The sequence below is a fragment of the Felis catus genome, chromosome C1, assembly GCF_018350175.1.
Source record: "Felis catus isolate Fca126 chromosome C1, F.catus_Fca126_mat1.0, whole genome shotgun sequence".
NCBI classification, from domain to species: Eukaryota; Metazoa; Chordata; class Mammalia; order Carnivora; family Felidae; genus Felis; species Felis catus.
The window spans coordinates 212,600,199-212,615,655 of NC_058375.1; the positions used below are offsets into that span (position 1 = coordinate 212,600,199).

At 36.3% G+C, this 15,457-nt stretch overlaps 1 protein-coding gene across 4 annotated transcripts in view; it reads left to right on the plus strand.

The window, feature by feature from the left end:
• The window catches only part of SP100 (SP100 nuclear antigen), a 99,538-nt gene that overhangs the window by 55,358 nt on the left and 28,723 nt on the right, over nucleotides 1-15,457 (plus strand). For 3 of the 4 annotated variants that reach the window (XM_006935668.4, XM_023259792.2, XM_006935669.4), the window contains exons 10-15: nucleotides 289-372; nucleotides 1,953-2,045; nucleotides 3,203-3,256; nucleotides 3,894-3,977; nucleotides 7,584-7,643; nucleotides 8,570-8,623. In XM_006935668.4, coding sequence (XP_006935730.2) covers nucleotides 289-372; nucleotides 1,953-2,045; nucleotides 3,203-3,256; nucleotides 3,894-3,977; nucleotides 7,584-7,643; nucleotides 8,570-8,623 — 429 coding nt within the window. The remainder of the gene's footprint in view (nucleotides 1-288; nucleotides 373-1,952; nucleotides 2,046-3,202; nucleotides 3,257-3,893; nucleotides 3,978-7,583; nucleotides 7,644-8,569; nucleotides 8,624-15,457) is intronic. The other variant, XM_006935670.4, reaches the window with a different exon arrangement.

The following is a 15,457-nucleotide window of genomic DNA, read 5'->3' on the forward strand; positions in this document are numbered from 1 at the left end:
TGAAGTGACAGTAGAGGGGCTAAGAAGTAGAAGAGGAAGAAGTGTAGGAAGGTAAGGTTCAAACACTGCAAAGTTGCCCCTTGCCTCTGGGGACAGGGGATGGAGGTGGCTATCATACAAGGCAGGTGGCTTAGAAGGACAGACCAAGCAAGGTAGCACTGTTGCAGGCCATGACATGCATTGGTTTTCAAGATTTTTCTAGGTTTTCTTATGAGGAGATTTCCTGCTAATATTTCAGTTTCTTAGTCATACACTGGGACCCCTAAAGATTCCTATTCTTTTGTGCAGTGACCAATAACCTTGACTCATTAGAATCAAGGAAGAGAAAAGAGTCCCAAGAAGCTGCCTGCTCACCACTCCATATTACAATGGGTAAGAATATTAGGATTGAAACCCTGGGTAACAAATACTCAGAGTCTAAATCCAAAGCTCTGTTTTCCTGATGAATCTTGTTTTGAGCATGCCCCATATGCCTTAATGCTATTACTTCTAGGAGATTATTTTCTGCATTTAATTTCTCTGAGCCTATTGGGACGTAGAAGGGGACAAGAAGGCATTATTGATTGTTGTTTAACTGTACCGATCCATTTGATTGGTATATAAAAAACGTAGCAAAAACAAATTGGTAAAATGACAAACTTTTTTTACTATACACTATTATATATATTAGTGCTAAAGGTTGAAATAATGTACTTATTCTCTACCTATATGCTTTAGATTCTAGCCGACATGGTAAGCATGGTGTTCCTCTATTTGTTCACAATATTGTCATTAGTCCCAAATGCAGAAAATCTTCGAAGAATAATTTGTGCTGACATTTAATTATTGGTGAGGAAATGGCCTCGGATCAGCTATTCTCAAACCCAAATTACTTAATCCATTGGCTTACATTGTGATTTTTTAAAGGGTTTTTGTAAACTAAGCTGCATTTTGTTTTCATAAAAACCTTAACAGGGAGATAGGGTAACCAGGTAATCCCAGCTTTATAGATCAGGAAACTGGAGCTAGTAATGTTTAAAAGTCAATTACAAATTCACAGGGAGAGTGAAAACGAAATTTAAGCAGGAACTCAGCATTATGAACCCAGACCACCAGAACTGGATTCAGTTGAAGAAAAGTGAAGAAAATGATCATCAAAACATTATTATGATTGGGGCACCTGGGTGGCTCAGTTGGTAAAACATCTGACTTCGGCTCAAGTCATGATCTCATGGCTTGTGGGTTCAAGCCCCACGTCGGGCTCTGTGCTGACAGCTCAGAGCCTGGAGCCTGCTTCAGATTCTGTGTCCTTCTCTCAATCTGCCCCTCCCCAGCTCACTCGCTTGCTCTCTCTCTCTCTCCCTCAGGAATAAAAAAAAATATTATGCTTGTAAGCCCATTGAGTTGTCACAGAATCTGTAGACTCTTAGGTATGAATAATTATTTCCTCCCCTTTACCTTGTGGAGCCACGGATATCAGAAAATCACCTATACCCCCCCCCCCAAAAAAAAGAGTTTGGGAAGTAGATAAGGGCAAATAAGAACTCTTCATGGTTACAAATGAATAGTGTTTTCCACAAGAGATTCATTCTAATTCTTTGCTATATCCTTCAAAGTAAAATATAAATTTACTTTAATTTAAAATGGTTTTGTTTTAACTTTTGTATTAGTTAGTTAGGCTAACAGTCATAACAAATAAACCCAAAGAAGTCAAGGACTCAAACACAGTAGAATTATTTTTTTTTTTTCAAGTAAACATTCTGAGAAGTTTTAGAAGTTTAGATGAAACATCCCCCATGTTTCAAGTGGGATTCAGGGAAGCTGCCAAGGGGAAGATCTGCCTTCTTCAATACCAGACTCCAAATATCCTTGGGAATATTCTTGCCCTGGGTTTTTAGAACTTCTCAAGTGTTTCCTTCTCGGTTCCTTTGTCATACACCGAGACTTTCAAGGGATATTTGCTCCTTCTGCAGTGAAAAAATTTGATGACTCTTCAGAGTCTACTGAAGAAGAAGAGCCCCCAGGAGTCTTGAGCTCAGCACTGAGAAGTGATCCTGATGAGGAGGGTAAGGACCGTCATCACTGGACTCCCAGACATGAAGAATCTGAGTTCAGAGTTCTCGTTTCCTGGGCATCTTACTCCAGGCACACTCCACAGTCCATGATCCCATTCTCTGCATCTATCACATTTGGCCATTTTGAAAAATGCAAATAGAGAAATCATTATAAATTCAGGTTTAACAAGATGACTCTAGTTGAATGGCAGTACAATCTGTATGACATGCTCTCCGATTTATTAACCCCAAAGTATTGAATTATGTAGTGGTTTCTACCCCTGTCCACTCCTATTCTGTAGAGAAAGTGGGGTATCTGACATTGCTTGATTTTGTCATAAACTTGCTCAAAACTCAGAAGACTCTGATCATAGACTCTGTTTATCAACAGAAGGAAAAGCTTCTGATTATTACCATCAAATTCAATTTATAACTTCTGACACATGACCCTAATATGACATTGGCCTATATAATGATATTTGAAAATATCTTCACTGATAAAATATCCTTTTATGTTTATAACAACTTAGAAATAGGCCAGATAACTGTTGTTCTCTCCCCATTCCACAGATGAGAAAACTCTAGCCCATAAACATTTAAGGATGTTTTACACATCACATATGGAAAGTTACCAGAAGAGACAGACTGGTAACCTGGCAGCCTGGACTCCTACCAAACATCCACAGTCTTTTATTCAAACATTTGAAGCCAGACATACAATAATAATCTCTTTTCAGAAAGACAATGTGGTTTATATCCTATACATTACAAAAAAAAAAAAAATCCAAGAGGGTCTGGGGCAGAATCCCATTCTCAAATATACTATATTAATGTTCCTGCAACAAATTGTGTGAATTAACACCAAGTGTGAGAAATAAAGATTTTACATGGACTCATGACAGCTCAAGTCCAGATTCACTGCCAAGGTACTTAGCTGCAAACCTGTAGGAAAAATATGGATTTTCAAAACTTCTTTGATTTTGCAATTAGGGCCAAAGAATTGTGGTTCTTGGCTCTATTTAGTAGTGATCTTTTTCCTTTAGATGGAAAGAAACAGAAATGATCATCATAGTATCTTTTGAATCCAAATCCTGTCTACAATGTGAGTAGTCATAAGTTTTACAACTTTTAGTTGTAGATGACTAGTTGTGTTTTCCTTTGTTTTTTAGATCCTGCGGACATTGGAAACAAATCTATTTGGGGGATAAACAATAGGAAAAGACGTAAGCTTAATTAAAACTTTTGATGTAAAAAAAAAAAACTTTTGATGTAACAAATATCTTTACTACTAAAACGTTGCTCAAAATTTTTGTTATATCCTTTAAAATAAAAAAAAATGAATTTGTTGGTAATTTAATTGATTCATATTACACATTTTGAAATAGGTGGGATTGGCTAATTGATACAATATGTAGTCCTCAAAAGGTTCAGTGGCACAAGTAAAATAGAAGTATATTCTTCATTCGCCTCAATAGGATAAAGTAGTTCCCAGGGTGGAGGGGCGTTCTGCTCCACATGATTATTAAGGGCCCAGCTGATGGAGGCTCTGACATCTTGAAAATGCTGCTTCCACAGACTTCCTGGATAAACAACAGAACTGGAAGAAGTATGTAAAGACAAGTGGAGAGGGTAGGACATAGTGACAAATGGCAAAGTTGTCCTCTAGCCCAGCCCCGGGGATGGTTCCTGGAGCAACCTTGACTGACAGGTCAGATGGAGCCACAGGGTAGCCTGGCAGTAGGAGTTCCTGCTCCTCCTACATGAGCTTCCCTTTCCAATTTTCCTTTTAAAAAATTTGGTGCCGGATTGGTTTGTAAGACACAGACTGAGACTGCTAAGGAATTTTATTTCTTTCTGCAGGGATCAGCAGTGGTGACTTTTCAGAATTGAGCCACACGGAAGAACCTCAGGAATCTTCTAGCTCAGACCTAAGAAGTGGGTCAGGTAACGAAGATTAGGATGCCAAGCCTTGGCCTGCAGAATGTCAGGAATTAAAAGCTACTGTTTCCTGATGATTTTATTCTGAGCACCTTGAAGACCTGTATCCAGTTAATCCTGGGAACTCCTTTTCTGCATTTTAGAAAATAGAAGGAGACAGGAAATTATTATAAATTCATGTTTAACAGGATGAGTCCTATTGAATAAATGTATGTAATTATATATTGCTGTTGTAGAAGAAATTGATAGCAAACTGGTGGTATCTTTTTTAATACCTACTGTTATGCCTACTAACACTAAGATCTTAGACTTCTATAGCGATACATTAATTGGCCCTAATGTCATTTGTAATTGTAAAAGCCTCAAAAGACAACTGGTCCTGCTATGTAATTATAGACAGAAATAAAGCTTCAGATAAACAACTTTCAAACTTTAGTATAGTTTTTAACAGATGTCCATTACATTGTAATTTGATTATATTGTGTTATTTTAAAGTACTTTGGCAAATAAGATTTTACTTTAGTCATAACAATATACTTAAGACTTAGGCAGGCTAATTCTTGTCATCCACATTTTGGGATGAGGAAATACACATACAAATGTATAAGGGTCAAGAAGTGTGACTACTGTGTGTAACAGGCAGGAATATAAGAGCTATATCCCATGATCAAAGTCCAAAAAGAAGATATAAGGGAACTGATATATAGTATCAGCAGAATGTATCACAAGAAAATTTATTTAACAGCTACTTGGATGATAGATAGATAGATAGATAGATAGATAGATAGATAGATAATAGGTAAAAATGAAAATCATAAAGAAAAAAAGATGGTAGGAGTGGAGCCAGCTATAAGGTGTTCAAAATACCTAGAAGGGAAGAACCAAAAATGATTAATAGAGAAATAAAAAGGAATAGAGATGAAGAACATCACTGACGAAAAGACAGAAAACCACACAGAGGACAAGAGAAATCAGGGAGAGAAGCTCAAAGGATCAAGTGATGGAGATAGAAATGCATGAGGCAGGAAAATGGTCAAAAAATTGAGAAATAAGGAGGAGAATGAGGTGCGGCCAGATAGAAAAGGTGACAGTGCAAATCTTTGTTGGATATAAGGTGTAGTCATTGGAGTGGGTGTTTTCTCAACTCATCTGAGCAGTGGACATAGATGAGTGTGACCACATCGAAGTCACTGCCTATAGTGTGTCTTTCTCTTCAGTGTCCTATGAATTCTAAGCTCTTCAGATGAGTAGAGGAAGAGAGTCAGAAGAGATGCCAACCTATAAGCATCTGATGGAGAAGCCAGTTTTGATATTATGAATTATCTTTGTTTTCCTGTCTGCACAGAGGAAAAGCTCTCCTTTCTTTACCTTACCTCTCCCCTCAAAACATAGCATGTACATACACACACAAATGCACACACTCACGCACACAGACTCCTATACATGGGCAGAGATGTGTGCACAGATTTGGACTGCTTTCAACAGGTTTGAGGGAGCCAAAAGAGAAAGATGAGCTGTGTTCCTGAATGCAGGGAGGTGACACTGAGTGGATAATGTAAGGAGGAAGCATGGAAAAGATAGTCTGGGGTCTCCAAATGGAAAGACATCTGACCGAGTAAGCTTCAAGTTTTTTCAAGTGGACATGGAATCCAAATATCACCAGATTGGGGAGTTTTGGAGGGAGAAGAGTGATGATTTTCCAGATACCTCTCAGAAGTTGCATGAAGAAACATGGTAATAAAGTCCATGACTGACTGAGTCTTGCAATGTAGAGAGCCCATAGGAAACTGGCAAAAGTAATAATGGTCAACAGTGTGGTCAATGTCAAAAGAGTAGGCATTTGACTTTGATGAAAGTAGCAATCTGTGAGATGAAGCTGAATATAGATAAAGAAAATATAAAGACAAAAATTATAATTATAAAAACAGCCAAAAGATCAAGATAAGATTAAAAGAAACAGGCTAGAAGCAAAGAGAAAATAGAAAAGGAAGTGACAGTAGGAAGAGGATTACTTCAATAATAAAACTAGATCCAGGGATAGAAGCATAGAAAAATAGATGGAATGAGGTACATACCTAGGGGAATAAATGGAGAGGAGAAAGGGGAGGCACACAGAGAACCATGTAGAGAAAGAGTTAAAAGATGAGAGAAAGATGGCAGAATGTAAAAGGAAGAGAAGTGAGGTGGAGAAATTGTGGGATCTGAAATGGCCACAAGACAAAAGCAATGTTGGCACAAAGGGTGGCTCACAGTAGCAGTGAGTTTTCAGGGCAATGTGTGTCCAGGTATCCGTGTCCCCTATAACTCACACAGATTACAAGTTGCCTCGCCCAGGAATTTCATCCACTCCTATGGTTTCAATCATCACCCGCAACTTAACAGTTCCTAAGCATACATATCCAGCCCAGCCCTGTCTTCAAAACATCTAAACGCACTCATCCAAATGGAAGGCTGGCTTCTGTCCAAGGTCCTGAAGGTCCTAGCCTTCTCCATTTTAGGTGTCTTTCAAAACCTTCAAACAACATTTCCAAAACTGAGCGCATCATCTTCTTCCTTAAAACAAATATCTGCTCCTTCAATGTTCTCTGTCTCTAAAACACACTGTTAATTGTTGCATTCTTTCACAGTGAAATTCTCAAAGTCATCCCTGATACCATTGTCTCCTCAATTGATACACCACATCTATAACCTACCTGTATCAATTCTTCCTTTTAAATATCTCCGACCTGTCCCTTCACCTCCATTCTCAGTGCTAACACTCTAATCCACATCTATATCACTTCTCACTTGAACTAGGTCTACAGGGTCCTGTTCTAATCTTGTTCCCACCAAATGTATGCTAAGTGATTTAGCTAAATTGATCTTTCAAAACTGCATCTAATTTCCTTTCATTTCCTTTAGTATTTAGTTCTCCTTCATGTGGCCTCTAAAGTCACTTAACTCAGGGCTCCTGTTTATTTCTCCATCCTCATCATTGCCCTTTATTCTTTCACTTCGTATTCAGACATACTAAACTTCTTGTGGTTACTTGCATTTAATGGATCTAGATCTTTGCACATGCTTCTTCATATTTCAATATGTTTCCTCATTTATTTCTGTGTCAATTCCCTGGTTGCTCATAAGATTGGCAGCCACTATGCTTCAGTAGTCTTGTGCCTGAATTATTATCAGCACCCATCTCAGCACCTGGCACCTGAAAGAGGCTTTGAAAGCTTATTGAATGAGTGAAAAAAAAAATTCACTTCCTAAATTCCAACATTTGGAAATTTCCCTGGCAAAATTTACTTTATTATAGTGTTATACAGAATATTTACAAAAACTATTTTAAGAATATCACATAAAGTAAATACAAAAGTAGGTAATAAATGTCATAAATGAATGGATAGGAAAAGCACATAAAGAAAAATGGAAGAACAAAAATACAGATTTGGGGCAAAGAGAAAATGATTCAAGTGAAAAAATAGGTTGAAGAGAAAGGCCAAAGACAATGGGGGAAAAAACAAAGAAAGAGATCTCAGAGGTAGAGAGACCCTTTGGTGGAGGAGTGGGGGAACAGAGGATCATTGGAAGAGAGGAGATACAAATGAAAACTCTTTACAAATCACAATTTAGGAGCAGAGCCACAAGGACTTGGAAATAAGAAGTGTTCCTGTGTCATGTGTTTTTCAAAAGGTATGTCAAGAGGCCAAGGAACAAGGGGTAAGAGTAGCCAAGCATCTGACATGATGGGTAAGGCTGCCCAAGGGTCTTAGGGTGGATATACCCCCACATGGCCCTGGGCTATAGGATGTCAGGAGTCTGAAATCAGAGCTTTCATTTCCTGCTGGACTTGACTCTGAGCACCCTTTGATAAAGAAGGGATTCATCCAAGCCCAAATCCCATTCTTTGCATTTGCTTGGCCTGAGCCTTTTGGGAATGACAAGGAGGCAAGAAATCTTTATACAGTCATGTTTAACAGGGTGGGCTGGTCAATTTACGTGTATGATGTAGTAGAAATACACTGGTAAAAATGGCAGTATCTCATTTACTCTATTAATATATCAATACTAAAGTATTGGATTTATATAGTGACATCCACCCTTGTCCATGGAATGAAGAAATCCAAGTGTTCTTCAGCTGGTAGATAATAGTGTCACTTTGTCACGACCTTGGAAAAGCCTTGGAAGACAAATGGCCCTGTTACCTGTCAGGAAACCAAGGCCCCAGATAACTATTCTTAAACTCAACATATGTTTTTGAAGGATGCCCTCCCACATGTTATTGACTAACCAGGTGATTTCTCAGTAACTTTTTTAAATAAGATCTTATTTTATTGTCATAAAAAATTTAAAGCCTAAACAGGATAACAGTTGCTATCCCTGGTTTCATGAAAGAGGAAACTGATGTATTTAAGTGATTAAGAGTTTTTTCAAAGTCTCCGAGAAATAAAGGAAGACCTTAGATATCAATCCAGTACTTGTCTGTTTCCTTTAGAAGGAAGACAGAAATGGTACTCAGATCATTATAAACTCAAGCCTTCCACAGTAGGAATTGTCATAAGATTTGTAATTTTTATTTATAAATTATAGTCATCTGACCACCACCTATTACTTTCTAGATACCATGGATATTGGAAACAGTTCTACTTCGGGAAAACACAATGAGAAAATAAGTAAGAGTGAATAAGAATTTACTTGATTTTTATGTTACAAATGAACTGTTTTTTTTAATGCTAAAGCTTATCATTATTTTCTATACCTTTCATAAGACAAAAAGTGAATGCCTTTTAAAGTAACTATATTTTCCAAATGGCCATATCTTCACATTGCCCTTTATTCTGATTTTAAAATGTTTCTTATAAACATTTGTGTATGCCTTCCCAGAATTTTTCTATGCATGTGTTATCTCAGTTTGGAATATATTGTTATTTCTCTTAATATGGTAATTCTATACCATCTTGCCTTTTAAAATTCATACATCAAAGCTAAACAATAATAGCATTTAACATCTTAATTGAACTATTGCTTTAACATGCACTATCTTCATTTTTAAGGTGCTTGAGCATTCTTCATTTGTTACTGGTCATTTCTTTTTTCTTCTTCATCGAACTCTTTTGTCATAGAGTACTGTGTCGCTATTTCCTGTTGTGGTGTTTGGTTGTCTTTCCTTGCGTTGCCAAATGAATATAGAAAAGCCTATCTGATATATGCATTAAATCTTCATCATATATGTTGCTAATATGTTGCCCCATTTGTAATGTTTACACCTATAATCCCATGGGTTTTGCCCCTTTGCTTTTACGTGAGGTGGGAATTTAAAAAATATTCCCTACATTATTACACTGTAACTGAACCACCACTTTAATCACATAGTGCCTTTACCTCTCTATATGCTAGATTTTCTTTTGTAATCAAAGGGGCTACAGAAAAGAAAAAAAGAGCTCACAGGTAGCACCATCCTGACGACCCGTTGGGGGTGACTTTTAGAATCAGCTTGAGAAGATCCCCCACCTCCTTCCCAAGTTTACTGGAATCTCTGATCAGAAATGCGCTGAGTGTTATATGTAAGTGATGAATCACTAAATTTTATACTTGAAACCAACTTCACTATATATATTAATTAACTAGAACTTAAATAAAAACTTGAAAAAAATGCATTGAAAATGCATATTAATTTAAGGAGAACAGAAACTTTTACCCACTTACTCACATCTTATTTGATGTTCTTCCAATAAGAATTTTCTTACACTTTTTAAAAAGTCTTATATGGTGTACAAATTTGCTTGTTACTAAGAATATCTTTTTTCCCCATTACATAATCCGGAGTGAATTTAAATGAGACAAGGCTCTCAAATCTTTATTTAAATAGGAAATCTGTGGTCATTTTATTACTTACTTGCATGTGAGGAAATCAGAATGCAAAGGATTTTTTTCTGATTGAATATAAAAATCTCATAAACACTTTTACAGTTTGGGGATCCAGATGTCAGTTAAAATATGATGGCCAATATGAAATTGTTGAATCACTGTACTGTGTACCTGAAACTGGTATAACCCTGTATGTTAACTACACTGTATTAAAATTTAAAATTTTTTGAGAGAGAGAGAGAAATCTTAAGCTTCACGCTCAGTGTGGAGCCCAAAGCAGGCTCGATCTCACAACAGTGAGATCATGACCTAAGCCTAAATCAAGAGTCAGTCGCTTAACCTACTGAGTCACCCAGGTAACCCCAAGCAATTTTCTTTAGTTCACTCCCAAACCTGTAACTCACTATCAGTCACCCTTACCTCGGCAAATGGCAATACATATACTCAGCAGCTTGAACCAAAAATGGAGGAATATCTTGAGGAATGAAGGACAGGATCCAGGAATAAATACTTTCTCTTCCATTTCTAAGATGAGCAGCATCAGGACCCAGTTGACCACAGTGGCAACCATCCCCATTGGCTGTCTCTCCTACTCTTTGCCTCTTTCCCATTCTGACTCCCAATCCTTGACACAGTTTCACAAATAAACTTCCTGAACACAAACACTTAACTCAAAATTTGTTTTGGGGAATACCAGGTTAAGACACTCTTATTTCTTTTCTCATTTAGTTCTTTAATCCTTTTGGAGTTGATTTTCTTAGTGTGATATAAGGTAGGGGGGTTAATTTTTTTCCAATGTGGATAACCAGTTGTCCCAGCTTCTCCATATGTAATGTCACATATGGCTTGCATTGAGATGCCATGTGTATATATGGTTTTGTTTGGGGGCTTTCTAGTCTGATCCACTGCTCTATCTAATTCTGCATCACTCTAGTACTATAACTTAATAATATCTTGATATCTGGTAAAGCAAGTTTCTCTCAACTTGTTTCTTTTTCAAAATTATCTTAGCTATTTTGGACATTTTCTTTTCCATGTAAATTTTGGTAGCATCTTGTCAAGTTCCTTTGAAAATCCTATTGAATTTTTGTTGAAATTGCTTAGGATGAATTTGGAAAGAATTGACATTTCTAACACATTGAGTCTTTCAACTCACGAACACGATCCTTCTCACTACTTATGTATTCTGTTTTCTTTTTACATTCTTCATTTATTTATTCAACAAGTATCTATTGCCAAAGCTGCTCAATAGGAACAAAGAAGTGAGCAAAATCTCACTGAACTTACATTCTAGTGGACGGGGGGTATAGACTATACACAAGTAAATAAATATATAATATTTTAGATGCCCCTGATTATCTCTTTAAATCTCGTCTATTATTATCCTTTTCTTCACACACCACTCTGGCATGCTTGAACAAACCAAATAATTTTCTGCCTCAGGACCTTTGCACTTGATGTTGACGCTACATAAAATGTTTTTCCCCTCAGCTGAAGTGAAGAGAAAATAAAGACTAATTGAAGGTATAGAGTGACAGAAACTGTGTCTCATATTTTCACTGTAAGCATCTTTGCTGCAAACATTTTTACTGCATAACTAATTAGCTATAAGGCAATTTTGCCTTAAAAATTTTTTGAAAAACTGGATGGCAGTTTGGTTTTGTTTCTTCACTGACACAGTACTCACATTTCCCACAGAAGTTTGGAATATCCCTCAATAGACATGTAACAATATGCCAAGAACAGTGTAGAAAACTTTCACAACACATTACAAAGCTCAGTTACAGATAAACATCCTAGTATTTGGAAACTGACACCTCTCTTGATGATGAAAGAAATTTTAGTGAAGAAAGAAAAAGTGTAATGCTGAATATGGAGACAAATCAACAAGCAAAGATATATATATATATCTTTATTTATTTATTTTTTTATCTATTCTTTATTTATTTATTTATTTATCTATATTTATTATATATCTATAGATATATATAGCTATATATATATAAAGATATATATATATCTTTATATATATATAAAGATATATATATCTTTATTTATCTATTTTTTATCTATTCTTTCTTTCTTTCTTTCTTTCTTTATTTATTTATCTATATTTATTATAATATTATGAACAAAAGACTTTGAAGAAAGGGCTTAGGTATAATCCACAAAATAAAATCAGTTACTTGTGTGTTCAGTGTTGCCATGAACCTGCACTACACATTTTAAATGTATTCAGATATTTTTTTATTTGCCAATAAAGTGTTTTTAATTTTGTTATTCATTTTTCATGTTCCATTACATCCCTCTTTTATTTTTCACGATTTATCTTTTACAGCAAAATTGCCTTACAGCCAATTAGTTATGCAGCAAAATGTTTGTAGTGAAAACGGTGGCAGCCAAGATGCTTACTGAGCAACAGCCTGGCACAAGCAGAAACATGCATCTTATACGGGGTGGCCAGTTAGAGCCTCACTGACAAACTGAAACATAAGTAGATATTGAGTGGGGTGAAGGAATAAACCACGGTGCTGAGGCTGAGATGTGCAGGGTCTTTTGAGGAATGTCAAGGAGACCGCTGGCTGGAGAGGTAAAGAGGGGTGAGTGGAAAGTGGTTTTTAAGGTCATATAGACCTCAGAGGCCATAGCAATGACTTTGGATTCTTGTCTCAGTAAGAGGAAAAGACATTGGAGGGGTTTGAGCTAGGGAACGGTAGAATCTCAGTTATGTTTTTAAAGGATTGCTCTGTAGTCCACATGGAGGATAGACTTTAGGTGGGTAGCATGAGGGGTCAGTAAGGAGACTGTTGTAATGATCTAGGCAAGGGGACTGTTGGGCTGGACTAAGCTGGGAGCAGTAGAGGTGTTCGAAAATAGGTGGATTCTGAAAACATGCACACATATAACACACCAACATGTATGTAAGTGTATATTTTTATATATTTTATTTAAAGATATATAATTACATATTATGTGCAAATATATATAATATGGAAATGTATTTATATAGATAAATAGAATATATAATATATAAATATGAATGTGTCATATGTGAAAATATATAAAAATTATAAATTATAAGTAAACTACAGGTAGAATGTGACACATATATAATTAAATATATAAAATATGTCTATAAATTATATAATATATGTAATGTGTAAATATATAAATATAAACTATAGAGCTATTATATATCTATATGACAATGCATACATAAATAATAAAGATATATAAAGTTATAAAAGTATATATTTTATACATATAAATGTTACAGTTTGTATATTATACATAAATATAAACATACAGTACTATAGTATAATATGTATAGCTTATATGCATATAAATATGTAATACATTATATATAATATATAAATATAGATAGATACGTATATATAAAACTCGCAAATATCCCTGGCCATCTGGAAGGCCACACACATGTCTAGGGAAATGCACATGCTCAGGGCTATGCAAAGGCTCAGGAAAGACCTAAGAAAACCCTCAGCTCTAACCTGGAGGCTCTGTTCAAGCCGGAAGTGACAGCTAAGGTGGAATTGTAAACTGTCTAGCTGTGCATTGAAGGCATGCATCGACACAGGCTTTTACAGCCCCTTGACAAATACTGGAAGACTTATCGGTTCTAGCTTTTCAGGGAAATCTCTTTCCAGTCATTAGCTGACCATTACACTAACTGAGCTGAAACTTCAGGGACCACATGGCAAAATACACAGACTTGACAGAAACAAAGCACAAAATAAGCAACAAAACCCAACAGCAATAGCAACAAACTTTGAGGAAAGGGGGATATCTGATCTCCAGGGTTACTACATGTTATTTAAGATGTTAGGTTTTTAAGAAAAAATTACTTGACATGCAAAAAAAAATTTTTTAAAAACAACTAAGGGGCGCCTGGGTGGCTCAGTCGGTTAAGGGTCCGACTTCAGCTCAGGTCATGATCTTGCAGTCCGTGAGTTCGAGCCCCGCGTCGGGCTCTGTGCTAACAGCTCAGAGGCTGGAGCTTGTTTCAGATTCTGTGTCTCCCTCTCTCTGACCCTCCCCCGTTCATGCTATGTCTTTCTCTGTCTCAAAAATAAATAAACGTTAGAGAAAAAAAAACACAACTAAGTATGGCCCCATGCTCAGGAAAAATAGAAACTGTATGTGCGGTAAACCAGATACTAGAATTACTAGACAAAGACTTTAAAGTCAACTATTTTAAACACGCTTAATAAAGTCATGTAAAAAGTAAGAAAATGATTTCTCTGCAAATAGCAAATATCAACAAAGAAATAGAAATTATAAAAAAGAACCAAATAAAACTTCTGAGATTGAAAAATATGTTTGAAATAAAAAGCAATGAAAAAAAGTGGATGGATTCTGAAAATACATTGTATACTCATATATACATATCCATATATATGTACATAAACAACGAATTTTCATTATTCAGAGTAGATACGTTCTATAAAGTCACCCTAAACACAGAATTAGCTAATACTGAACCATGGCTTCTAGAGGAAATACAGGGTTAGGTTTCTGTGAGCCTCTGGTCACAATATACCAATCAACACATACCTTTGTGTTCTTATGAGTGTTTCTACTTAAAGATATCTTATTTTACATATATATATATATATATATATATATATATATATTTCATAGCCAATATATGTCATAACCAATAGCACTAGAACTCCTGCCTGAATGAAGTTTATCTAACACACAGATTTTCTCCATAAGGTGCATCACAATTATTTTGCTTAGGAACAAGAGATCACACAGCAGCACTACACTTGGGGGCAATTTTAAACAACAAAATCACCAGCAAAAATACTACATAAGTGGCAAAGGGACCCTTGTGTACAGAATGAGAGTGGAAGCAAGAAGGTAGAACATGACCTTGTTCCACTTTAGCTGGGAACATGCGCCATCAGCAACTCAAAGGACCCACTGCTCTGTCCCCACCCATGAATGACCATGGTTAAAAATAAATTTTAGCAAGTGAGTGAGTTCACAAATATGGAATCTGTGAATAAACGACTGACTGTATGCATGTATTTTTTTCATTCTTTCCAAAATTAGTGCTTTTTAAAATTAGATAGTGCATAGGTTCTCACAGCAAATATTTTCATTATTGTTATTTGCTAGATAGTCTGCAATTTGGATTTATAAGTCCTCTTTGACCCAAGAATTGTTTTTTGTTTTTTTTTTTTAAATTTTTTTTCAACGTTTTTTATTTATTTTTGGGACAGAGAGAGACAGAGCATGAACGGGGGAGGGGCAGAGAGAGAGGGAGACACAGAATCGGAAGCAGGCTCCAGGCTCCGAGCCATCAGCCCAGAGCCCGACGCGGGGCTCGAACTCCCGGACCGCGCGATCGTGACCTGGCTGAAGTCGGACGCTTAACCGACTGCGCCACCCAGGCGCCCCAAATAGTATTTTTTTTTTAATTCTAGTGTAGTTAACATACAGTGTTATGTTAGTTTCAGGTGTGATTCAATAATTCTATACATTACTTAGTGCTCATCATGATAAGTTTACCCTAAATCCCCTTCACCTGTTTCACCCACCCACCCCACCTCCTCTCTGGTAACCACCAGTTTGTTCTCTGTAGTTAAGAGTCTGTTTTTTGGTTTGTC